A 26,628-nucleotide genomic window follows, 5' to 3' on the forward strand; every position below is an offset into this window, starting at 1 on the left:
TAGGACAGGCATGTTTGTATAATTACTCTGATCCCATTCCAAAACATTGTTGAAATATGATTTACACTTAGGGACAGTTCAGACTAAAACATGGGTCTTGTGTCAGAGGCTAAGTATTTGCTAAGTAACGTGCCAGGGCATTTTCATTGGTAAATAGTAGCATGCATGCCAGCAGGATGGCAGGTTGGCTGGAATCTCATCTGGGCACTTCCGGCCATCATGTGTGCAGCAAACCAGGAAGAGAGCCTTCAATGTAAGCATTAAGGCATGTCACATTAGCACTCTCATAAAATACTCAGTCACAGGAATTTTAATAGAGAGGGAAGAGGGGAAGATACAAATAATGGCTGATTCACATCTATCTGCTAGTTTGTTGGAGCACAGCCTGCACTTCACAACACACAGGCAGAACATCAGATCACCATGGATGGTAAGTCAATAGATTTTTATAACTTTTTTTGTTCAGATTAGATTTAAAATAGTAATATAATATACAACTATAATACAATATCACCTAGAGATATATACATTTTGCAATCCCAGTATTCTAGTATAAAGTTGTATACAATCTCATCCAAATCCTACTACTTATCTAAAAGAAAATATTCTACTCAACTATAGGATGTGCAGGTGTAAGGCCAAGATGAGATTTTTTTACCTATTTGCATATATTATCCCATAAGAAATACTGTTTTTAGTTACTAGTTTAATCTTTAGTAATTTTTCATCTATATTTAACACATTTTGTGGTGTCTTATATGAGGGAATATGTGATGGACGCTGTATTTTGAAATGGCAAACATTTTACAGTTATGTTTCATTTACATGAACAAATTATCTCAGCCCAAAAAATACTTTATCTCAAAATTCTGTTCTTAAGAGCTAGTATATGTGGACGGCATCTTGAGATGCGGCACATGTACATTTACACGTTCACGTTCATATATCCACGTGAACAATATGCATTGATTGATATTGCTGTATGGACATATGCATGACAGTAGGTACGATTGAGGACTATGGCTACAAGATCTATTGTGTATATATATTGGAATTAGATGTAATGTATATTATGAAGTACTGTAAGAGGTTAATAAAACAAACTACTAATAAATGGAGTAGAACACTATATATATATATATATATATATATATATATATATATATTATACGATATATACTTAAAATATGATATACAGAATGGGACAAAACAACTGAAAAACTCTATAAGTTCATGGGCTTAGTTAGTACATAGTCCAATAGTCCAGCATGAGAGGAGAATCATTTCTGACAAGTTTATGGGTTTAGTAAATTTGTAGCCTTCATAGTCCAGCGTGAGAGGATTGTTTATATAGTTGTACAGCTGGCCAAAAATTATTTTGCCATAACTGATATAGTTATTTTCCTTACTTCTGCATGTTATAAGAATGTTTAACTATCGTATCATATTTTTTTAGATTAGTCAGGCTTAACATTTTTATTGAAAGAAAATATACACAGTGGATTAGTAAAATAGGCATATGGGTTATGATTTCAATCCAACAGGAGCAACATCTGCTTGGAGTTTATTTGTATTCCCTTATGTTCATTAGAATTTTTGTAGGTATTCCTTTTTACCCAAATACAAAAATAGGTTATGTACTCTTAAAGAGCTCAGTAGCTAAAAAAAAAGGAAAAAAAAACCTCTATAATGTTGTTACCAATTGTGGTCGCTGGAAAAGAGAGACGTCAATGAGGGGATGAAGGAACCGTATGGAGAAACTTCTTCATATTTCAAGAAAAAAGCATTGTCATAGTTCTTATGCGTACTGCTCAAAGAAGAAAGGGATGATTGTAAAAGTTATATAGATGAGCAATGAAAGAGTAAAAGGAGTCAGATGGATTAGGAAGTGGCTGAGTGCAGCACTTCATAGAATCAGTGCAGATGAGGAGAAAGTTGTAATATTCTATTTCAGTATACATTTTTTGTTGGTCACAGCTACAGTTCATGAGTGATGAAGTAGCCAATGTTTGCTGCTTGTTTTTGGAGATATGAATATTTTATATTTTATCATTAATTCTTCAAAAAACAACATATTGTTTTGAAGGTGACATTAATTTAATATACACTGGCCTAGGATAATTCAGTATTTTGTAGTTTCTACCATGCCCAGTGAGATCCCAGGTCGGATTTAGTAGCTACTGTAGGTCCCTCAAAGACGAACAGAACTCATTGCGATTGAGAGATGACAATGTATTGCTATCTCTGCATTGAAATACATTGCAGAACCCAAAAATTGATTGTGCTTTTAGGTTTCTCTTTGACTTCCATTCATTGACTTAAAATGAAGGCAAGGGTGTGTTCAGTCACACCATTAATTGAGATGCCAATCTCCAGAGCTGTGTACTACATAGTATTCATATACATGTAGAAAAAAAACAAGGATCACCATGTAACAAAAAGTCATGTGTGGGAACATATCTATAGAGCCAAATTACAAACACCACACATGTAATACAAAAACATCTTTATTGTGTCTCATTCAAAGACATACAACACAGGAATATCAAAAATAAGTAAAAAATCAATGCAGATAGGTGCTGAGAGAGTGATACCTCCCAATCTCTAGGTCCCCATGTCTACTTATCAGTATATCATTACTATAGTTGGATATAAATCCCTACTATAAAAATATGAGTTAACTCACCCACCAAAATCAGTGTCCTGTCTATCACTAATTATTAGTATTATGGTACATACCCCAATATACAATGACATTAGCATACATATCAAGCTGTCACCACACTTAAACCCTGGGGGATCTAAAGTACCTCCCTGGTAAGAGCCAAATGGCATGCAAAACATACACAATGGTCAATGAGCAGTAAAATAGGTGAGACATACAGACCGAGAGCTGGGGGGACAGAACCAACCCTGACGTACGTTTTGCCGCGCTTCCCTTGGGGGAGTGTATGTATATATAGAACTACCCTTAATATGGAGACTTCAAAATTCAGAAACAGATTAAATCTATGATTGACATTGCTTAGTAGATTAGATATGACATTCCACCTCACACACAATCTAATTATAGATTTTATTACTGACAGTCATAAAAAAGACCTGTTAAAATAAACTGGTAAGAATATAAATAAATAATTATAGGCCATAAGATAAAAAATGCTGGGAGGCAACACAGATCATGCAATAAAGGGACAGGAATCTACAGTATGTGGTGGGAAAAGAGGACAACTATGTGACACAATTTTTCTTCAGCTTAAACTTCCTACACAATCCTCCTCCTTCGATACTATTACCATACCACTGGTCATTTACCTCAGGGCGCCTTCATCCATACCACAGGTCATCGAACCTGGAGGGCTCCTGCATCCATATATAATCATACCATAGGTCATTTACCTGGAGGGCTCCTTCATCCATACTATTATCATACTATAGGTCATCTACCTGGAGTCCTCCTACATCTCTACCATTACCATAACACTGGTCATCTACCTAGAGGGCTCCTCCATCCATACTATTACTATACCACAGGTCATATACCTAGAAGGCTCCTCCATTCATACCATTCCATACCACTGGTCATGTACCTGGAGGGCTCCTCCATCCGTAACATTCCATACCACTGGTCATCGCCCCTGAAGGGCTCCTCCATCTGTACCATTACCATACCACTGATCATCCTGGTGGGCTCCTCCATCCATACTATTACAATACCCCTGATCATCTACCTAGAGGACTTCTCCATAGGTATCATTACTATACCACTTGTCATCTACCTGGAGGGCTATTCCATAGGTATCATTATTATACCATAGGTCATCTCCCCGGAGGGCTCCTACATATGTATTATTAACATGCCACTGATCATCTATCTGGAGGGCTTCTCCATCCATACCATTACCATACCACTGATAATCTACCTGGAGGCCTCCTCCATCCATACTATTATCATACCACTGGTCATTTACCTGGAGGGATCCTTCATTCATACAATTACTATACCACTGGTCATCTAACTGGAGGGCTCTACTATAGCAATCCTTACCATACCACTGGTTATACACCTAGAAGGCTCCTCAATCCATATAATTACTATACCAATAGTCGTTCACCTGGAGGGCTCCTTCATCTATACCATTATTATTCCACTGGTGACTTACTACAGAAGAGGGCTTGTGTATAGAAATACATACTGTAGCATACAATTTACATCCACCAATCTTCCATGCAATTTTTTTGGAGGTTTGGACACTGGTGACTCCTGTGACCATTGTTCCCACTAGAAACAAACTATATCAATTCACATCAGATTCTACTTTACAGATAAAAATTTGCTCTCGAATTTCTGATTTCCCCCTAAATTTCCACTGGCATTCTTCTAATTTCCATGAAAATAATTTATTCATTTATAATGGTGATCTTCACATAAACAGCGTGCATATTTCATGAAGATGAAAGGGTGTGACAGCCAGACAACCCATGTACTACAGTATTTACCTTACAAACCAACATTTTTCCTACCAGTTAGATGTCTGGATTATTCCTTGAATTGATAGATATAAAATTTGAATTTAATTTAAATCAAATTGATTGCACTGTGAAAGACTAAAACTTCTGTTTTTGTATCTTCCCATTCTCATTAAGCTGTAGATATGGGCGTTTTCCCTGAATCATATTTCCCAGACTGCACTAGTTGGTAGTATATACTGTATATTGGGAGCACTTTAGGGAAGAAGCTCATTGCGGTGCTCTGGCAGATTGAACATGACCACTTCTTCTCCATTAATCCCTATGGGACTGCCAGACATAACTAAGTACAGCATTCAGCTATGGTATCTTTGACAGTCTCATAGAGTTTGAATGGAGAGAGAGGTCACATGCTTGGCCTGTTACTCCACTTATGAAAGGACATGGAACCCCATCAAGATCTGTGACTATCCCAGCAGCCCATTCCCCACCAATGTAACAGTTATTAATTAGTAGATAGAGATAACTTGTTCTAACTGAAATACCCCTTTAACTGGTGGCCCATATACAGTAGTGTCACTGCCAAGCTTTAGAAATTCTGAAACGCCCTTGTGTCAACGTTACATGATAGTATCTGCAACAGTAAACACCTAAGGAGCCAATGCTGAGAGCAATTTATGGCTCCAATGCATCAGTTTATGAACTGCTGCACATTGTGTGATAAATGAGATTTGTAAATTCCTGAGTTATGCCCTATGCAAATCTATCTGCTGTGCTATATAAAAACTATAGGGGAGATTTATCAAACTGGTGTAAGGTAGAACTGTCTTAGTTGCCCATAGCAACCAATCAGATTCCACCTTTCATTTTCCAAAGGAGCTATGAAAAATAAAAGGTGGAATCTGGTTGCTATGAGCAACTAAGCCAGTTCTACTTTAGACTAGTTTGATAAATCTCTATGTGCAGTTTAAAATGTGTTTGGTTTAAAAAAAAAAAAAAAACCTCATATAAAATATACTATTAGAGAATAGAGAGGGGGTCCTACATTTAAGACCCCCTCTACTAGCCAGTATGGAAAGTGGTTATTAAGAGAGTCTATTTTTGAAGGACCCATACATCTGTGCATTACAAGGACAGCCCATTTATTTAGACTGATATCATGTAATACTTCATTTACCCGGGGGTGGCGCTGCAGGGGAATTGAACACTTGCTTCTGAGTTCCCTCCAAACTTAAAGGGATATTCCAGTACAACAAAAAGTACCAAGTCCATCCCTAATTGCTGGGAATGCCGCTCAATCAATCAGAGGTTGAGGCGGGTAATTGCTGAGCCATTCCCAGCTACTGTACCTTCTGCCATGTCGGGACATCAGCAGAATGTGGAGGGCAGCAGAGATCCGGGTATTGTCGGAACGGCAGCAGCGGGGGATAGACGAGGTGATATAAGCCTGTTCATTTCCAAAAAGGGATTTCCAAAGCATCCAGCCCTGTTAAAACCATGAATAATGGGGCACATTTATTAAGACTGACGTTTTAGATGCCGGTCTTAATAAACCAATATAGCTGGCGGTGGATCGCTTCCTAGCTGTCTTACATTTAGACCTTTTTCTGTGCCTAAAACAGGCGTAGAATATAGTAAATGAGACAGAACTGCCGGACCGTCTTCCTCCCCGCCCACTTTTTTAGACCTGGCCTGAGCGGGGAGAAGTTGCAATCTGCGCCTAAAAAACGCCTAATATAGGCGTATTTCAGCTTCATAAATGACCCCCAATGTGTCTACCAAGAAGTAAATGGTGAAAAACATCTGGATGGGAAATTTGGGATCATAGATGCAGTATGTCATTAGATATTAAGTGAAATGTGTAATGAGTATTGACGTACGGCATTGTCACGAGTATTGTCACCCAGTCTATGTGACTTCTCTCCCTTTTCAGGATGTTATTGCTGTGATATCAGCTGGGTCATTAATGATAATATGCCATGTGGAGACATGAACTGGGCACGCACACATGCAACACAAAGTGAACTAACGCCTATGTAATGATACAGCAGCGTAAGCACAGGGTTCATTTATGTCATTATCTACATTAACGTTTAGTAAGATGCATAGACATGCTACCTGTCATCTTCCTCCAAAGATGAAAGACCATTAAAAGCTTTGAGGAAAACATCATGTCTACCACAGTGCTACCTGCAATTAGGCGTTTTATTTTTAGGGTTAGAAAGCAAAGTAATACAAGTATAAAGAGATAGAAAAGCTGTATTACATATCCATCAACCTGAGGATTTTTATAAGAACCTGAGGTAACAATACAAAGACTTGTTGCATGCCAAGCATGGAGACACCAAAGTGAGGAGAAAGTTTTCACATGGATGATTGAACGCTCCAGCTTTACATCAAAGTTGCATTGTGACGCGCACAGTTTTTCATCTGAATTTTATGAATGCTATTGTTCCTATTCATTAGAATTTGAAGTAAAGATCAAGCTTCCAGAACCGCTTTCATCTCTGTCTCTGAGATAGTTTTTTCTCCAGTTCTTCATCAAGATTTCTAGCCTAACCCATTATTATTGTATTATATAAATCATAAAGTATGTCATCCCGAGCATCTACTTCTCATAAATCTACTAAGGTGACACGTCAGGTCTCTTTGTGTGGTAGACGGTGTCAATGTAAGGGGGCACTTTGTAGTTGGGATTTAATTGGGAGAACGTTTTCGCTGGTACATTATAGGGGCCACACTGTTTCTTATACTTAATGCGAGCACACTATGGCTGGTACTTTATAGGAGCCCACTGATTAACATGACGATCCATCTTCCCCTTACAAGATATGTTCTCCTGCAGTCTAGGTTGGTATTATGCACCTCTATTATCATTTATTAAGAGTGTAAGACATAACCTTTGAGTTCCTGGACCTGCTTCCTCAGGGGCGTAGCTGTAGTGGGGCTGAATGCCATGGGGCAGCAAGTAGCCACTTTGCCTTGGTAAATACTTAGGGCTAGGGCGGCAAATGGAACCTTTTCCCCAAGTGAAAGAAAGCCTAGCTACGGCCCTGTGATGCCTTAAAGAGCTCCTTGGTGTCTAATAATATTCTTCACTGTAAATAGTCATTACAGTCAGGGTCACGATAAGGGCAGTATAGATGGTACTGCTGTGAGGGGTCAAGGCAACTAAGGGACCCGAACTTGCATGTGGGCTACCACCCACTTGCCTCCTACTAATATAAATGCATAAAGCCCAATTAGTACTTTGTCCCCCTCCCCCATTAAATATATGGTGCCTCATTGACCTCTTGTTACTATTGTGTTGCAGGTAGTAAAGATCTGTATTAGGTTATTTCATGTTTTTTTCTGCTATATTTATTGGCTGTCACGGTGTCTATATACTGTATGTGTTACAGCACCGTGCAGCTACTATATACACCTGACCCCATTGTGTTGTACAACAGTATACAGCTGCTGGCAGCATCAATAAGATTATATCTTTAAGGAGTCATTTTTGGAGTAAAAAATATAAAAAATGAATATCACACACTTAAAGGGGTCGTGTCACAAAGCATTTTCTACATTTTTGCAAACCAGCACCAGTAAATTGTACGTAATAAAAAAAAATTGTATAGTCAGTGAGCTATTCAATAAAATGTACCTGTATAGCGCCACCTGCTGTTTGTTCTTTTTCCTTATTTTTTTGTCCATCTCACTGAGCTGGTGGTGCGTGGTCAGTTTAAAGCTTCAAATGCTACAAACATGTTGTGTTAGAAGCTGTGGCAGTTACAGGGAGAGAGCTACAGCAGAAAGGACACGTCCACTGAGCTGCCAGGCTGAAGATAATTTAGTAGAGCAATTGTAGCAGTGAATGGGGAGATCTCTGGATCCATGTGTGGTACAGGGCTGGTTATAGCGTTGTTAGAAAGGTATTGACATGTACTATATGGTGTCCTATTTTCATATTTTTTTACATCAATCATGGCATAACCCATTTAAATAGTGATCTCTTCCTCCCGATGTGACTGTGCTATGGCTCAAGCATTGTCAGTCTTATATCTTTTTACTTGTAATGACATGTTTTCATTTTATTTCATGCAGAATCCAACAAGAAAGCGCATCACACTGACATGTTTAACACCTCCGAGCTGATACTGAGACGTGGACAATCATGCAAAATAACCCTGGAGTTTAATAAACCTCTGACAGACTGGCAAAGTATAGTGTTCACTGCACAAACAGGTAATCATCATCTACCAGGCCATAATATCCACTTACCGTATCCTAATCCAATACTGGAATAAGCTTGAAATAGGTTGTCCTATTAGAAAACGCTATCCACTGGATAGGGGATGAGTGTCGGTAAGAGTCTAAACTCTTACCGATCATGAAAACGGGGGCCCTGTGTTGCCCCTATTTGAATGGAATGGTGGTCACACATGCGTACTGTCACTTCATTTAATTCTATGGGACTGCCAAGAGATTGTACTTGACTATCTCTAACAGTCCTAAAGAGTTGAATGGGGAGGCAGTGCACAATGCGCTACCTCTACTCCAAACGGGGGACCACAAGGCCCTCATTGTGGTGATCGGCGGGAGCCCCAAAAGGTTGGACCCCAAAAGTCCGACACTTATTTCATATCGTGTGGATAGAGGACAAGTGTTTGCAATGAGATAATCCCTTAAATCTTAGTTCAACTTTGCATGGCTTAAAAGATGAATAGTGGGGAGTCTTGGCCCAGCAATAAAATTCTGGAAAATTTAAGTTTAAAGGAAATGTCTTATTGAAAATAAACATTTTTAGTCCCTTCGTCATAACCAAAATCAAATTAGAGTGTAGTTCCAAAGAGCATCCTTCTCTATCTCTCCGGTCGACCCGGCACATCCGCATATTACACAGACAGCTCATCATTTCAGTCGGTATTATGTAATTCTTCTGTTCTCCTGTGGTGGGGCTGCAGAGGCAGTGAACACTTGTCAACAGTTTCCTGAACAGCTGATCGCTGGGGGATCTCAGCAGCAGGAAACTGTTTTATTAGCTTATTTTCAGGGTACGAGAGGGAGATCTAATAAAAAGAATTGTTCAAAGATGACAGTCCCTTTAAGGGAACACTAAACATAGTAAAGGAACAAGAAAAAATTAACATCCCAGAAATTTCTCCCATCCTGTCCTTATTCCCTTGGCTTTAGGGAGAATTTTGAAGCAGAGACACATCCATCATTTTCTCACTGTGTTCTGTTTCTAGACTTTACTATTATGGTTGTAATATATGCCTTATTACATTTATGTGTCTGTTTTGGTGTCGTGAAGGTCCAAAGAACTCGGGATATCACAACACGAATATACAATTTGCCCTGTCGAGCTCATGGAGCAGTGGGATGTGGAGTGCCGTTCTGGAGTCAAGCCCTGGGAATTCTCTATGTATTATCATGTGCAGCCCAGCAAACGCCATCATCGGAAGATACGAACTCAGTGTCCAGATATCCGCCATGGGACAAACTTCCACATACTCACTTGGGAAATTTATTCTGCTTTTCAACCCATGGTGTCTAGGTAATATTAAAGCACTTTAGTGACCTGAGCACAGTAAACAGAATACATGGATATATGGGACAACAGTTTGACTGAGAAAATGTCGTACTATTCTGTTTCTCTGTTGGATGAGTCAGGTTAGGATACTGTTTTGCAGAGGAAGCTAAAAGATCAATAAACCTTAAGTGAAAAGCAAAAAGTGAATGGACACCTTGGTGAGCAACAATGGGGAGATTAACAAATTAAAATGTGCCAGAATTTTGTCAAAATTTGTGCAAAAAAAAAGGGCAAACTTGCTTTGTACAACATCATTTAAGTGTTTCAAAAACTCTCTTAGGTCTTCTGAGTAGGGAATGCAGTTTAGGGGGTGGCTTAGGGGGAAAGACGAGGGAGGTTTGTTGGAAGGGAGCATACCAGGTTGCCAAAAACGTAGGGTCCTTTTACACAGGCTAATGGCAGATTATCAGGGAAAAGTGATTGTAGAAATGCTTGTTCTCAATAATTGGCTTGATAGATATCACCTCTATATGGAGATAATACAGGATCCACCATTCCCAATAGGTGATATCACAGCTTATCTACTCCCTCTTGACCTTTGCACAGGTCACAGAGCATGCCTACAAAACTCTCCCATAGAAGTCAATGAGTCAGCTCCTGTCCATTGTATCTATGGCCCATGGTGACTGCTGTAAATCAGATCTCTAAATGCTGTTAACAACTAGTCAGGAAAGATGGCCGCCTCAGTAATCATGTTCAGGAAATAGAATAAAAAAAATCTTCAGCTAGAAAATAAAAACAGATTGGACAAAAGGATATGTATGGTATATGTTGCTATTTGGTTTTAGCTGGCAGAAAAAATATCTTGGTAACACATTGTCAATACCATTCAATTGCCTAATGTGTATGGGGTGTACAGATTTTTCCCAATGCTGAAAAGTAGAGTCAGGCTTGTTAAAGTCTGACAAATCAATTTGCTCTTGCTGGAGATAAGACGCCACTAGAGATTTCTGGCAGAGTTACGCCCCTCTCCGGCTTTGAGAAGACAAGCACACTTTGCTAGACTGACTGTAGCCTCACATATAGGATGTACATAAACGATTCTTGTGGATAATGGAGCAAACATTCTATTGGACTTTCTATCAGTAATCCCATTTACGGACACTACTGTAAGGCTAACTTCACACTTGCAGCAAAGCTATGCAGAAGGCTTTTCTTGCAAAGAATAGCCTGCCAGTGCTGCTGACCCTTCATTGTTGATAGCTGCATGTCAAATAGTAGTAGTGGCGTACCTTCCATGGAGGCAAACCACACAACTGCTATGGGGCTTTGGATCAGGATGCACATCCATGACATTCATTTTAAATCTCAAATACTCGATGTAGGAGACCAGTAAATTTAGTTATGCTGAAAAACTACAGGGGTCTCAGTGATAGGCCAAAATACATGATGGAAGGGGGTCTTATGTAGATCCTTTTTTTCACATCTGCTAATTTTCTTTACAGATGATGAAGTTTACTTGGCCAGTGAAGAAGAGAGAAAAGAATATGTTCTCAACGATCATGGTATCATATTCATGGGGAATGACAAATATGTTTCTGGCATGGGTTGGAACTTTGGTCAGGTAAGTAACCAAGCCAATATGACATATACATAGAGATATGGCTCCTAGACCCTTTTACAAAATGTACGTTGATGATACAAATTAAATCATCTCCATCCATTATGTTGGTACACGAACACAGGGCTGACTCCAAGTTGATATAAAAAAATCAAAGTTTGTTTAGCACTCAGATAAGATCTATCATCTGTGTTTCTGGTGGACACCCAACCTTAGTCATAACAGTCTATGACTAAGCTATGACTATGGGTGGTTGTCCACCAGAGACGCATAAGAGAAATTGATTTAAAACTTTTCTACATGTTTCAAGACTAAATAAAGTATGATGGATCTTATGTGAGTGCTGAACAAACTTCTATTTTCCACAAAATATACATTCCCTAACCACCAATAATGTTGCAAATATATCAATATACACTAATCACTTAACAGCACCGCTCTCCTCTGTAAGTGCCCCCAGATTTTGGGCTCGGGATGCAATAGCCACTGATTAAATCCAAGTAGCATGATTAACATGATTAATAGTGTTGAGCGAATCGAAGTTGACGAAGTGGACTTTCATCCGAATTTCAGTGAAAATTCAATTCGCCGCAAAGTTTAATTTCCTCGCGCTTCGTGGTAACTATTAAATTTTCTGTAAAATGGCGGTAAAACCCAAAAAAATTCATACTCATTAATTTGCACGCGAAGAGTCATTTGCAGCCATCTTGATTGAAGATCACGAGTGAAATCTCATGCGCGGTGATGTATGATGTCACCACGCAGGCCAGCGTGATGACATCATCACACAACGCACGAGATTTCGCACTGGATCTTTCAAGCAAGTTGGCCACAGCGGGCTCTTCGCGATCAAATGGATAAGGTGATTATTTTTCATGTTTTTTTTTTTTTACAGATTAACCCCTGACAGCCCTTAATGATCATCTCACTGATCGTGGCATTCGAGGGGTTAAATGATGGGGGGGCGACGCAATCGCCTTTTCCCATCATTGCTCCCGCTACTCACAAAGAAATGTGCTTCATAACGAAGTAATTCATCACAAAGTGAATTTCTTTGTGAAATTAGGCAAAGCAGCAGAATCTAAGTTTTGAGAACTTTGCTAATCTGTAATGATTACCATTATTTGTAATAATTTACATCTACTCCTTTTCTAGTTCGAAGACAATATTCTTAACATCTGCTTGAACATCCTGGACAGAAGCCTAAATTGTCAGAAAGATTCTGGAGGTGACCACTCCCAGAGGCACAGTCCTATCTATGTGGGCAGGGTTGTCAGCGCAATGGTAAGTAAAGGTCATCACTTACACAAGTAATGATTAACATAGTGCCCACAGATCAGCAGCAGAACCACAGTGATGAATTCCACATCTAGATGGCAATTTTTTCCAAGGATAAAATGGAATCTTCTTACAATGTAACAGAAAACTGGTATCGCATTATCACGTACACCCATACTATGACTTCAATCATCTGTCTACAATATGCTATACTATATTGTTTTCTGAGGTCATAGCTGATTCTGGGGGTCAGGCCAAAGATGATGGAGCTCCCATAGTGATATGAATATCCTTTACTTGCCTGACAGAATTAGAGGCAATTTCCTAACATTTGTAGCCATAGCCTGTTGTAATTGACCACATTAAACTAACTCATACACTGTGACTGGTATGGTAAATTTTTGTTGGCATGTAGACAATCATATTTTTTTTTTTGCTATGATGGGGTTTATGGGTATTATAAAAAAAATATATAATTTCCAGTTGTAGTAAAATTAATGTGTGCAAGTGAAAAGTCTAAAAGGTTCTCCCAAATGGTCAATAAATACATTAACATTTAACAGAACAAAGGCTATTGAAAGTCAAGTTAATATGTGCTGTAACTTTAATCTGTATGAATTGGATATCTGCCCTTTTTTCCCAGAATAGGCTAGGTGCATTCTACCACTTCATCTTCTCTAAATTCTATAGTTCATATAACCATAAATATGGTGCACCACATCAGCTTTAACCACTTTCAGACGGGGCCATTTACCCCCTTCCTGACCAGGCCTAATTTTGAAAATCTGACATGTATCACTTTATGTGGTAATAACTTTGGAACACTTTTAGTTATTCAAGTCATTGAGAGATTGTTTTTTTGTGACACATTGTACTTCATGTTAATGGTAAATTTCAGTCAATATGTTTTACCTTTATTTATAAGTAAAATCCAAAAGTTAACAAAAATTTTTAAAAAATCACTGTTTTCTGAATTTTAATCTCTGCTTTTAAGACAGATAGTGATGACTCATAAAATAATTATTAATTAACATTCCCCATATGTCTACTTTATGTTTGCATCATTTTAGTAATGTAATTTTCTTTTTTTAGGATGTTAGAAGGTTTAGAATTTTAGAAGCAATTTTTTAAATTTTTAAGTGAACTTTCCAAAGTCAACTTTTTTAAGGACAAGTTCAGTTCTGAAGTCACTTAGTGGGGCTTACATAATAGAACCAACCCATAAATGACCCTATTTTAGAAACGACACCCCTCAAACTGGTTTTAGAAATGTTGTTAACCCTTTAGGTCAGGCATCCTCAAACTGCGGCCCTCCAGCTGTTGTAAAACTACAACTCCCACAATGCCCTGCTGTAGGCTGATACCTGTAGGCTGTTTGGGCTTGCTGGAAGTTGTAGTTTCGCAACAGCTGGAGGGCCGCAGTTTGAGGATGCCTGCTTTCGGTAAAGCAAAATAAAGGTGAAATTTCAAAATGTCACTTTTTTTTGCATAATTTTCTATTTTAATCACTTTTTTCCCTGGAACACATCAAGGGTTAACAACAAAACAAAACTCAATATTTATTACCTTGATCCTGCAGTTTGTAGAAACACACCATATGTGGTCATATACCGCTGTTTGGGCACACGACAGGGCAGATTTTGCTGGAATGGTCTTTGGGCACCATGTTGCATTTGAAGAGACCCTGAGGTTACCCCACAGTGAAAACCCCAAAAAGTGACTACATTTTGTAAACTACACCACCCAAGGAATTTTAAGGGGTTTAGCAAGCACTTGACTCAACAGGTGTTCCATAGAATTTTTAATACTTGGCTGTGAAAATGAAAAAATTTCATTTTTTTATTACAAGAAAATTGTGCTTTAGGCCCAAACATTATTTTTTACAGAAGATAACAGGAGAATATCCCCTCACAATTTGCTACCCACTTTCTCCTAAATACAGTAACACTCCAATTGTCATAGTAACCTGTTATTCGGGGATACGCCAGGGCTCAGAAGGGAAGGAGCAGCATCTGGATTTTCTGACATCAAATTTTCTGTCATGTTTTTTAAGAGCGATAACTTTTTAATTTAAGATCCAGGTGCTGGTTTGAAAAATGTATAATATTTTTAGTGGGACAACCCTTAAAAGGGTTGTGCAGAATATTACTATCGACGGCCTATCCCAAGGATAGGTGCACTGGAACTACTGTACCAGGGGCGTAGCTAAAAGCTCATGGGCCCTGGTGCAAGAGTTCAGCTTGGGCCCCCGTCCCTCAGTGCTTGTTGGCAAGGGGCAGGGGAGCACATATCCTTCCTGCTGCCTGAGGCAAACATTGAAAGGGTACCCCCTCATGTCAAATTCTTAACCTAACCCCTTCCCTCCAGCCAGAGGTGTAAATTGACCAGTATGCACTTTCTATAATGCCAGTGGCTTATGTGGAACAAGTGTCTTTGGGCCCCCTCAGGCTCCTGGGCCCGGTAGCGATTGCTACCTCTGCACCCCCTATAGCTACGCCCCTGTACTGTACACAGTACCATCCATTGTGTAGTGGACAGAGGTGGTTATTGCAGCTCATATTTACTTCAAAGCGCTGCAGTTACCAGCTCCGTACACTAAATACTGGATGGAGCTGTGTAGTTCTGGAGCAAGAGCTACCCCAAAGGCAACTGATTGGCAGGGGTGCATGGTGTTGGGCTAAGGATAGGCCATCGATAGTAAAATCATGGACAAATCCTTTAAACCATATAATTAAACCCACAACAAGAATCGGATTAGTGGCGCTCACCCAAGTCAAATTTACTAAGCTTTATTTACAGAGGCTGACAAACAGCAAGTTAAGACATGTCCTTACCAGTTCTTGATGTCTGCCTTCTGCAAATGAAGCACAGTGAATTTGACTTGTCACTTGGGTGAACACCACAATTCATTTCTTGTTGTGGATTTGTTGTGCACTGAATATCGTACTCTGAGCACCATTTGTGGTATTGAGGGTGCTGTGTGATGTCGAGATGTATCTCTAAAGCAGTGCGGATTTATTAATCCACGTGTGATTATGTAAAAAAAGTGAAAGGTGTTGTCACAAGAGTTACAAAAAAGGAAGAGAGGAGCACAGCAATGGTAGAAGGGGCTCCTGACTCAGCTGTACCCTGAGTTATAATGAAAAAAGTAAGGATCCCTCATTCAGACACGTGCAACATTTTAGCTCAACTTTGTGGGACCTTTATCAAGCTTTCCAAAGTTTTCAACTTTTTCCTTTCTTCCATCCTTTCATATGGAAGAAGAATGGCAACAAAGTCTTACATCATGCTAAGTTTGGAAGGACAAGCATTCTTTTTCAAAGATGCCCAATAGATCACCATTCTCTACAGCAAACCATCCCAGCTGCTGAAATCCCAGGCTGTGAAATGTAATAAAGTAATGGGGGGCCACGTAATACATGGCTGCACCAAGCACACAAGACTAGGTTCTCTACTCCAGACTTTCCGCTCTCTGATGCCCATATAACCTAATGGTGCACGTACAAGGATCGTCTAGTTGCTCCTGTCATGTGATGGCTTAGTTTTCTGATTTTGCTGTATGTGGAGTTCCAGGTTTAGACTCAAGCCTCAATTCCTTATTATCACCAATTCCTTCTCATCATCATCATCTTTTTGCCATTTAACTTAAAGGTGGCCATATACATAAGAATAAAGTCAGCTGAACCTGCTGATCTCTGTGGGAACGGGTGACTGTCTTATGTATATGGGCATGTTCTGACTCTCCTCTGACAGATGGCTTCAGGGAAAAGAAGAATTGGTATGTTGAATTTCAGCGGCCAATTCTTTTGTTCTCAAGGAAGGTAAGCCAAGGTCTGAAGTGTCTGGCAGCAGCCTTATCCCCTCTCCCCAGTGAGAACACATGCATGCTTGACCAATCTGATCATGCATGTGTATGGGGGAGCTGGGAAAAATAGCTGTCGGCCAAACAGGTGCTCATTTGACAGTTATTGAAGGTGCAGGGACACCTTGAAGAGCCTCTGTCACCATAATTAAACCTGATAAACCATGCACGTTGCCTAGTAGGGTTGATCATGCTGATTCAAATGATACTTTTTTTTATCTTTGTTGGTTGCAGCATTGTTGAGATATGAGGATTTTTTTCTTTATGCAAATCAGGCAGTTGAAGCACCAAGGAGCAGGCTGTAGGGCTTCAAGCACTGATACAGCTAAGCCCTTAATGCTTAGTACACTCTCCTCTCCCCTTTAAGTGACAGGGCTATAATAGCTATAATAATAGTGTTTGCGCTGTGACTGTCTAATAATCCTTGGTGGTCCAGTGTTAATATGCTATAGGGACTCATTGGAGACAGTGGGTTTAATTCCCATAGAAATGCATGATTTTAATAACGTGCTGTGACTTACATGTATGCAATCATTGGTGGCAGAGGGGAAGAAGGAGAGAATATTTACCTTTTCATCCTGCCGGAAGCTGCGCTTTTCCGCTGTGTCTGAAGCCACCGGCGACTTTAGTTCACCCAGAAGTGGAGGTGCTGGTGGCTTCACACATAGCAGAGGAGCACAGCTGCTGGAACGATGGAAGTATTCTCTCCTTCCTCCCCTCTGCAGAGGCTCTGCTACCACCAATGATTGAATACATATAAGCCACAGCACATTATTCCTAGGGGAATGTATGATTTTAATAAAACACACTGACACCAGTGACTCCCGAACATATTAACGCTGGACCTCCATTAATTATTTGTGAGTCACATCACAGACACAAGAAAACAGAGCTATTAGCCCTATCAATCAATAGAATGGGGAGTTTAACAAGCATTGGAGGGCATAGTTGTTGTGGTGCTCAAAGCTCTACAGCCTGTCCCTTGGTGCTCCAATTGCTTGATTAGCATAAAGATAAACATCCTCATCTCCACACCACTGCAACCTACGATCAATCCTGCCAGGCTGCATGTCTGGTTTAATAGGGTTGATCATATTGACAGAGGTTATTTAAGCCAATATTCAAATGTCTCTCGCACTGGGCTGCTGTGATCTGGGTCACCGATAAGTACCAGCGAAGAATATCCAATATACTGAAGAACTTTGTAGTAGAATTTATTATATGCTGGGATGTTTCTAAGTCTGCCTTGCTCTGAATGTTTCTGTTCTATGACATGTCCCAGATAAACAGTAATGACGACTATGGTGTTCTCGAAGGAAAGTGGGAAAAGGAATTTTCGGATGGTGTTGATCCAAACAGCTGGAATGGAAGCGTTGAAATTCTTTGGAAGTGGTACAATGACAACTTTAAGCCAGTGAAGTATGGCCAGTGCTGGGTTTTTGCAGCAGTCATGTGCACAGGTGAATAATTTTACTGTAGAGATTTTAGAAATATGAAAAATCTCAGTTTTCCTGACAATAGCCCTCCGATCTTTAACATCATCCAGTCTAGAGAAACCAGTTATTGGATTCCCACTCTGGTATCATAGGAACCATTTCATAGCTGCTATCAGATAGCACAGATTAACCAGCTCACCGATTTCATCACTTTTCCTGACAGTCCAGTGCAAGGACCACATTTTGGAGCTTAAATATGAAATACTCTGACTGCCAAACATTGCAATGGTTGTCTGTGTAAGTTTGTATAGATGCCCAGTGATAGATACTTCAAACTGAGTAACTTAGTAAAAGGAGATGTCTAGAATTGGAAAAAATATATTCTTATTTTCTTCTAGAAACTGCACCACTTTTGTCCATAAGGATGTCACTTGTCTTGCAACTTGTTCTCATTCCAAAAAATGGGACTGAACAGTAGTGATGAGCAGTATAGGCAATATTTGAATTAGCAAAATCAAGAAATTGGTAATGTAAGCATATTACACACACAATTTCATTACCTATAACATATAATAAACAGACAATCACACAAAGGCTGTATGCCAAAAGCCAGGTATGTCCAAGCCAACACTCTATCCATGAGACAGATAACAGTCAGCATACCTTACAATGGCAGCCTTGTGCACTATGAGACATTCAAGACCAGCTTTCTATCCACACAGACTTGAGAACCAGTGAGCCTAAAAGTTGCTTGATTTGTGTTGGATGGCTTGAGGGACCTGCGCCCCTAGATCATTATCATTAGGGTGACAAAAATAGAATTATTTTTTTTGGATGTCAGCTAACTCTTCTCTCACTGCTTAGGAGGGCTGCATAAAAAATTTCAGTTTTATAATTGTCCTAACATTTATATTCAATAACCTTTCTATACAGTTTTGTCATGTAAACTCATTTACATAAACATGGGCATGGTCTTGAATGTCTTATTGCACACAAGGCTGCCATTGTAAGGTATGCTGACTGTACCTGTCTCATGGATAGGTTGTTGGCTTGCACATACCTGGCTTTTGGCATACTCCATTGTGTGATCGTCTGTTATATGTTGTCTATTGTATTTTATAGGTAATGATTTATTTTAAAAATAAAATAATATAGCATCTATAAAAATTAATTAATAATAGGTAGGAAAATACTTATAATAAAAGTTTATAAATGATAGGTGAAATAGTATCTATAAAAAAAACAAGGCATGGATGATAGATAGCATAAGGATAAAGAGAAGCTATATACAGTAAGTGAAAAAAGATTCTCAAAGTGCCGATATTCTCACGCTCAACACTACTGAACAGCAGTACTGGACACAGTCAATGAAAAAAAGTGACACTGTTTGTGGGAAAAATATCTGACCTCTTTTCCAATCTTGGACAATCCCTTTAAACAGATTCATAGTTTAATTCATAGATGTGCATGCACGTTGCTAAACAGAGCCGCAATATCTCAGAAATTATGAAATGTTGGAGTTGACATGTTTCCTCCTTACCTTTCTTTTCCATACCATTGTTTTATTGTTTTTCTACTCCACCTTCTACAACTATATCATTTCTTGCTGTTTTTTTCCAGTCCTCAGGTGTCTTGGCATTCCAACCAGGGTCATCACAAATTTCAACTCTGCCCATAACACTGATGGAAACATGGCTATTGACATGCACTATGACCCAGAAGGAAAATTTCTGGAGACCTCTAATGACAGTATCTGGTATGTATTCAGTCTTAGCTTAATGGGTCCCTCATGTCTATAATAATCAATGACACTTCACAATTGCTGTAACATTCTCTAAATTCTTTATTTTAGGGTATGTACTGGATATGCTATGGATTGTCCTATGTGCATTTGCATGCAGCAAATCCACTCATTTTACAAACTATAAGTAGTGAGATTTTAAGAAATCTTATCTACACGCTGCAAAAAAAGAAAAATCACATTCATTGCAATGTAGAGAGTGAAATCCAGAGCAATTACGCACCAAAATCACATGGACATTTGGTGCAAATTTTGCAGTATAAATGCAGCAAACCCACACTGGAAATTCCACTGTGGAGGCTTGCCTCATGTGGCCATACCCTTAGGGTGTTCATACGGGCAAAAACAGCACATTCCACCACTTAAAGAGGTTGTGCCAAGTTTCAGCTTTTGACTTCCAAATACCCCTACAGCAGTGTCTACGTAGCAAATTTCTCTCAAAGTATAAGAGAAGAACTTGTTTTTGAAAGGTTAACAAGGAAATCTTTTCATTCATATTGAGCTTCTGCTTGTAAAATGCATCTCATTGCAAGACTGATCACCGTTTAATGTATGTTGGTCCTAATGCAGGAATTTCCACGTCTGGAATGAATCCTGGTTTATGAGGAGAGACCTCGGTCTTTATTTTAGTGGGTGGCAGGTACTCGATTCAACGCCTCAAGAACAAAGTCAAGGTAAAGAATCTGTTAAAAGTCCATATAAATACTATTGATTGTACCTTGCAGCCTGGGAGACGGTGTCAATTCACATTGGGACTGGTGGGTTCCAATGGAATCTCTAACTTCAATATGGGGGATCTATAGCATTGTAATCAGATTCTTAGGCTTTTGCCATTCCTTCATTAGTTCCAATATTTTTGACTGCAAGACTTAGCACAATCTGCAGTGATAATCTAGTCATCAATATGCTGGAATCCAGATGGAAACCTGACTGACAAAATCTTAAGTCAATAGGGTCCATCAGGATTCATTCTCGCATTAGCCACCATGGCTCTGTTCTAAACTAATGTTGAAACATTATGAATGAAACTGTTCGGATAAACAGAGACTTTCAAGATGTTAGTTCCTATGCTGTACTCTGCCAGTTTTTATTTTAAGATAGTGTATAAATGTAGACAGAAATTACTCCTACTAAGGGTATTTGCTGATATTTGCTGACCAAATTAATTTCTTTCTCGCAGGCACTTATCGTTGTGGACCCACCTCAGTAATTGCTGTCAAAGAAGGAGATTTGCATGTGGGTTACGACACCCCCTTTGTGTTTGCTGAAGTGAATGCAGATCGTATTACCTGGGTTATGCATAAAGATGGCAGCAAGGAGAAAGCCTATAATGATAGCAAGTACGTTGGCCAAAACATCAGCACTAAGGCCGTGGGTAGTGATTCGCGTGTGGATGTAACAAACAGCTACAAATATCCAGAAGGTAAGAACAACTTTGAATGTTTTAGTATTTTTTTATTTTTTTGTTAATGTGGTGCTTTAAAGGGGTTTTCAGACTTTTATACACTGATGACCTATCCTCAGGTCATTAGTATTTGATCAGCAGGGATCCAACACCCGGGACCCCCACCAGTCAGCTGTTTCAGGAGACCACAGTGCTCCTCACAGCTCACCAGTGATGAGCGGCAGGGGCAATATTCAAACTTGTGATATTTCACAAATATTTGGACGAAAATTTGTCATATATTCGCAAATTCGTGATCTCCAGTCATTATTTTCTTGATTGCGAAAATCAGCAATCGGAAAATTCGAGATAAAAATTTGCGATCAACACTACCCCTAAAGTTAAAGATATTGCAGCCTTCTCATTGGCCCACAAGCAAGAAGCAGTGAGGGATCATGGGTACTGATGAAAAAAAAATCTAGAATATTCGGGATTAAGAAAATATAGCACTATATTCTAGATATTCGCAAATTCTCAAAGTGCCAATATTCACGATAAACATTTGCGATTATAATATTCGTGATCAACACTACAGCTCACTAAGCACAGTGGCGTACAATGTATAGATGCTGTGCATGGTATTGTAGCTCAGCCCCATTCACTTGAATGGGACTGAGCTGCACCTAGGCCACATGACCGATGAACGTGACATCACTGGCTGAGTGCTGTGGCCTTCTCAAATAGGTAATCAGTATAAAAAAAAGGTCGGAAAACTCCTTTAAGGAAGTTGGTTCAATCAATACTTTTCCCAGATTCTCCTATGCATAGCAATGACAGATTGTTCATTGGCCAAATATTATCATATAGCCAGTTTGGGTCTCAATTAGAAACTTAAAGGGGTTTTCCATCTAGGCCAAAACATTTATCAGATGGTGTTTGCCCATAATAAGAACAGGATGTCCTTCTGGTGTGACCTGCAGAAATTTGCTTTATTCTTTAAGGGAACTTGGCAGCAGGTGTTCAGTTTCCCTGCAGTGCCACCTCAGGTGAAACGAAGAATTGCACAGTCCGAATTCAAATCAATGGACTGTCTATGTAATGCACAGAGTTAGTTAGGTTGGTTAGGAATATTTTTTAGCCATTCTTATCTCTGGCTAATAGATGAGAATAATTCAATGGCATTGCACCTGCTATCACTGGATCCTGGACCCATAACAAATCAATTGCTTAGTTAAAGGCTACCTTTGGAGGCATTTTTTATTATTGCATTCTAAGTCATTTATCCAATTTGTCTTTATTAAAAATTTTGCAAACTGCTGCTTCTTCTCACTGAATCCCATCAGAGAGCTGCTGATGGCTTTCATAGCAGCTCATAAACCCTCATTTGCGCTAAAGTCTTATCAAACTGATAAGAATTTAGCTTGAGCCAGTGTTTTGAGCTGTCAGGAGTAAAAAGGGATACAGACTGAGCTGTTAGGGTGTCTCTCCAATGGGGTTCAGTGAGAAACAGAGGAAGTGAAAACTGGAAGCTGTGCAGGACAAACTGTTAAAAAAAAATAAAACCAATTGGAAAATGAATGTTAGAACAAAGTAAGTAGAATTCAATAATAAAAAATGAAAAAAATACCCCCAAAGGTGACCATAGTTTGACTAGAGTGTCTGTTTGAGGAAATCCCTTTAGGTTGAAGCCACATGGTGGCTGCACTGACATGGTTGTGATGCAGCATGTGGGCACTGTGGTTTTTTAAATTCATTGTTAAATAACCCATTCAAAATCGTGCACTACTGGGCTCTGCAGTTTTGTGATCAAACATCAGTTTTCTGGCTAAATTATGTGACCATACCACTGTGGATTTTCGCCTCACCATGGCCTCTTTAGTGACGACCTGTGTACCCTCAACATTAATGGGCGAAAATGGAGTTAAATATTTGTAATACTGTCATTTAATCATGATCAAATATTTTCATCAAAACAGGATCTCCTCAAGAGAGGGATGTATTTGAAAAGGCCTCCAGAAATATCTCATTTTATAGACATCCATCAGAAAATGTAAGTGCAAATCGATCCCACACAAACAACAGACCAAGGAATAATACTCCACTTGGACGGTTTTCATCATCAACACCAAATTTATCAACTTCTGTAAATGGAAGACCGGGAGCCATAAATAGAAATGCAAGTTCTCTCGTACCTTCACCGTCCACAGGAAACCTTTATCATCCATCACACACTGCAACAGGAAATCATGTACGTCCATCTTCCCCTTCACCAACTCCTCCACGGCCACGCTCATCAGTACCATCAGTTAATGGGCGAGACATCTCTGGGAAGTTTAAACTCCTCAGTCCTCTTGTGGTTGGACAAGACATCAACCTCATTTTAAATCTACAAAATCAAACTCCTTATCACAGACCAGTAAAGGTGAATCTAAGCGCTTCCTCTGTTCTGTATACTGGAAGAAGAGTGAATGACATCTTCACAGACCAGAAGTCCCTTATTGTCAGTCCAAATCAAGGTACGTAAATATATGGCTCCAACAGCTGAGGTAGCTGTCCCACCATGGCCTAGATGCTGATATCAATCTCTCGAAACTAAGAATGCTAGTTTGTTGGGGGGGCGTGGGGGGGGGGTTTGGAAAAAGAGCCATTTTTTTCTCACAACCAATATTACAGAGCTTCTCTGTTACATGTCTTATATACAGTGCACATTAAGAATTAGTAAATTGGAGCTACAAGGAATTATGCAACATACCAGGGCCATTATTTATTTCACACTGATATCCCACAATGCAGGCTTCCAGATAAACAGGGTGCAATATAGAAGTTACACCCTAGCCCTGAAGCTTGATAGGGTACAAGGGCCCCTCTGCCACATAAGAAAGCACCAGCATTACATATCGCACATCGTGGTCAGGGCCACACATTTTGAATTAGAGTGAAATAGCTTTAATTTACACCAAATATGGAGGGGGCTGGTGAAAGATTAATTGTATCTCATCCAGAGCTCCTCTTTAAACTCCAGTGGGGATACTGGCAGAATGGGTAGCCTTACCTTTCTGCTCTTAGTTGTCCTGCCCAACAACTACATACTACACAGCTGATACAGTCTGGAGCATCCGCAATCTATGGGCTGCAATAAAATGCACATATGGGCCATAGAAGGGAAGCACTAGTGCTCTTGCAGTAGGTCCACTATCCACAGGTCTAAAACCATCCCAGGGGGCAGCACTGGTGCTCTTGTAGTAGACCCACTATCTACAGGTCTAGTAACAGCCACAGGAGTGCAGCACTAGTGTTCTTGTATGAGGTATAGTAGTCTGATTATCAACAGGTCTAGTAACAGCCACAGGAGGGCAGCACTAGTGACCTTGCGGTAAGCCCACTTTCTACAGGTCTAGAAACAGTCACAGCGGGCAACACTAGTACTCTTGTAGTAGGCCCATTATCTACAGGTTTAGAAATAGCCACAGGAAGGCAGCACTAATGCTCTTATAGTAGGTCTAGAACTATTCCAGGGGGCAGCACTAATGCTCTTATAGTAGGAACACTAGCCACAAGTCTACAACCATCATAGGGGGGCATCACTAGTGCTCTTGTAGTATGCCCACTATCTACAGATCTAGATACAGTCACAGGGGGAAACACTAGTACTCTTGTAATAGACCAGCTATCTACAGGTTTAGAAATAGCCACAGGAGGGCAGCACTAGTGCTCTTGTAGTAGGTCCGCTATCCACAGGTCTAGAACTATCCCAGGGGGCAGCACTAGTGCTCTTGTAGTAGCTCCACTATCCACAGGTGTAGTAACAGCAACAGGAGGGCAGCACTAATGATCTTGTAATAGGTCCACTATCCACCGGTCTAGAACCGTCACAGGGGCAGCACTAGTGCTCTTGTAGTAGGCCCACTATCCAAAGGTCTGGAAGGGCTAATGCTGTAGTACATAAAGGAGGGAATTGGTCATGATGGCAATTTTTGAAGTCAGCATTGCCATTATTTGTACTAAATTTATCAAACATTGCAAGTCCTTTGATAAGGTTGTTGCATCTTTAAATATGTCTACAGATGTTACTCCAGTTTTCATGCTAAACCCTGCAGTGTGGGCATCCATTCCTAATGTTTTTTTTTTTCCTCTGGACAACTTGTGTAAAAATCACTGACATCTTAACAGCTTAATGTAGATCTCAACATGACCACAAGGTGGTGCTATTTTTTCCTTAAATGATAACCCAGCCTTTTCATATAGCCTCAAATGAATACAGGAAAGTTTACATAAATAAATTACAAGAAAACGCGTTAAATGTTCATCTTCCTCTAAGTCCGATGTCAATGTAATGTCATATACTGTGTTTTCCAGATGCACACATCACCTTGCAGATTCCCTACTCCCACTACTATAAATACATCAATTATGGGAATATGATAGAAGTGGTCGCTCTTTGTGAATTACCTCATGGTGATAAAATTGTGGTTACAAAGAATCTGGTCTTGGAGAGCCCATCTATTGTTATCAAGGTAACATGAAAAGACAGTAAAGATTTCCATAAAGGACATCAAAACAATAAACCAGACAGGATAATGGAATAGCATGAAGTTGCTAAGTCCTGGTGCCAAGTATTTAAAGGGGTTGTTTAAAGGGGCTTCCAAGATTTTGATGGCCTATCCTTAGGAAAGGTCATCATTATCAGATTAGTGGGGGTCCGACTCCTAGCATTCCCACTTTTCAGCTGTTTGAAGAGGCCGTGGTGCTCCAGTGAGCGATGCAGCTTCTTCCTAGGCCAGTGACATCACATTCATCGGTCACATGGCCTAGGCGTAGTTCAGTCTCATTCAAGTGAATGGGGCTGAACTGCAATACCAAGCATAGCCACTAATGGACAAAGCTATGCTTGGTAAGCTGTAAGGAGGCCACGGCACTCACTAGAATGATGTGGTCTCCTCAAAAAGCTGATCTGAGGCGGAGGGGTGGCAAGTGTCGGACCCCGCCAATCTGATATTGAGACCTAACAGTCATAGAGGTGACCCCCCCCCCCCATAATATAACGAAATTACCCAAACTATGATGGGTTCCTACAAGCGTTACATATAATCACTGTCATTGCCTGTAGGTGTAATAGTATATGGTGCCCATTAGTCTTTTCAATTACTCTATGTCCCGAAGGACTCCTTGTCAATGTCCAAAGGTCATAAAGAGCGACTGAAAAAAAGTCTGCTTAGATGAGAAGTGGTATGTAACATATGGAGAAAGAACAAAAGCAACAG

At 39.8% G+C, this 26,628-nt stretch overlaps 1 protein-coding gene across 1 annotated transcript in view; it reads left to right on the forward strand.

The window, feature by feature from the left end:
• Positions 1 to 329: 329 nt before the first annotated feature.
• LOC121004762 (protein-glutamine gamma-glutamyltransferase E-like) overlaps positions 330 to 26,628 on the forward strand; it is a 31,667-nt gene continuing 5,368 nt past the window's right edge. Inside the window, exons 1-11 of the mRNA XM_040437107.1 lie at positions 330 to 430; positions 8,557 to 8,697; positions 9,767 to 10,009; positions 11,491 to 11,609; positions 12,762 to 12,890; positions 18,029 to 18,206; positions 19,803 to 19,938; positions 20,554 to 20,657; positions 21,164 to 21,406; positions 23,344 to 23,883; positions 25,724 to 25,881. Of these exons, the coding sequence (XP_040293041.1) occupies positions 424 to 430; positions 8,557 to 8,697; positions 9,767 to 10,009; positions 11,491 to 11,609; positions 12,762 to 12,890; positions 18,029 to 18,206; positions 19,803 to 19,938; positions 20,554 to 20,657; positions 21,164 to 21,406; positions 23,344 to 23,883; positions 25,724 to 25,881 (1,998 nt within the window). The 5' untranslated portion in view covers positions 330 to 423. The remainder of the gene's footprint in view (positions 431 to 8,556; positions 8,698 to 9,766; positions 10,010 to 11,490; positions 11,610 to 12,761; positions 12,891 to 18,028; positions 18,207 to 19,802; positions 19,939 to 20,553; positions 20,658 to 21,163; positions 21,407 to 23,343; positions 23,884 to 25,723; positions 25,882 to 26,628) is intronic.

Source organism: Bufo bufo, chromosome 6 (assembly GCF_905171765.1).
Source record: "Bufo bufo chromosome 6, aBufBuf1.1, whole genome shotgun sequence".
Lineage (NCBI taxonomy): Eukaryota > Metazoa > Chordata > Amphibia > Anura > Bufonidae > Bufo > Bufo bufo.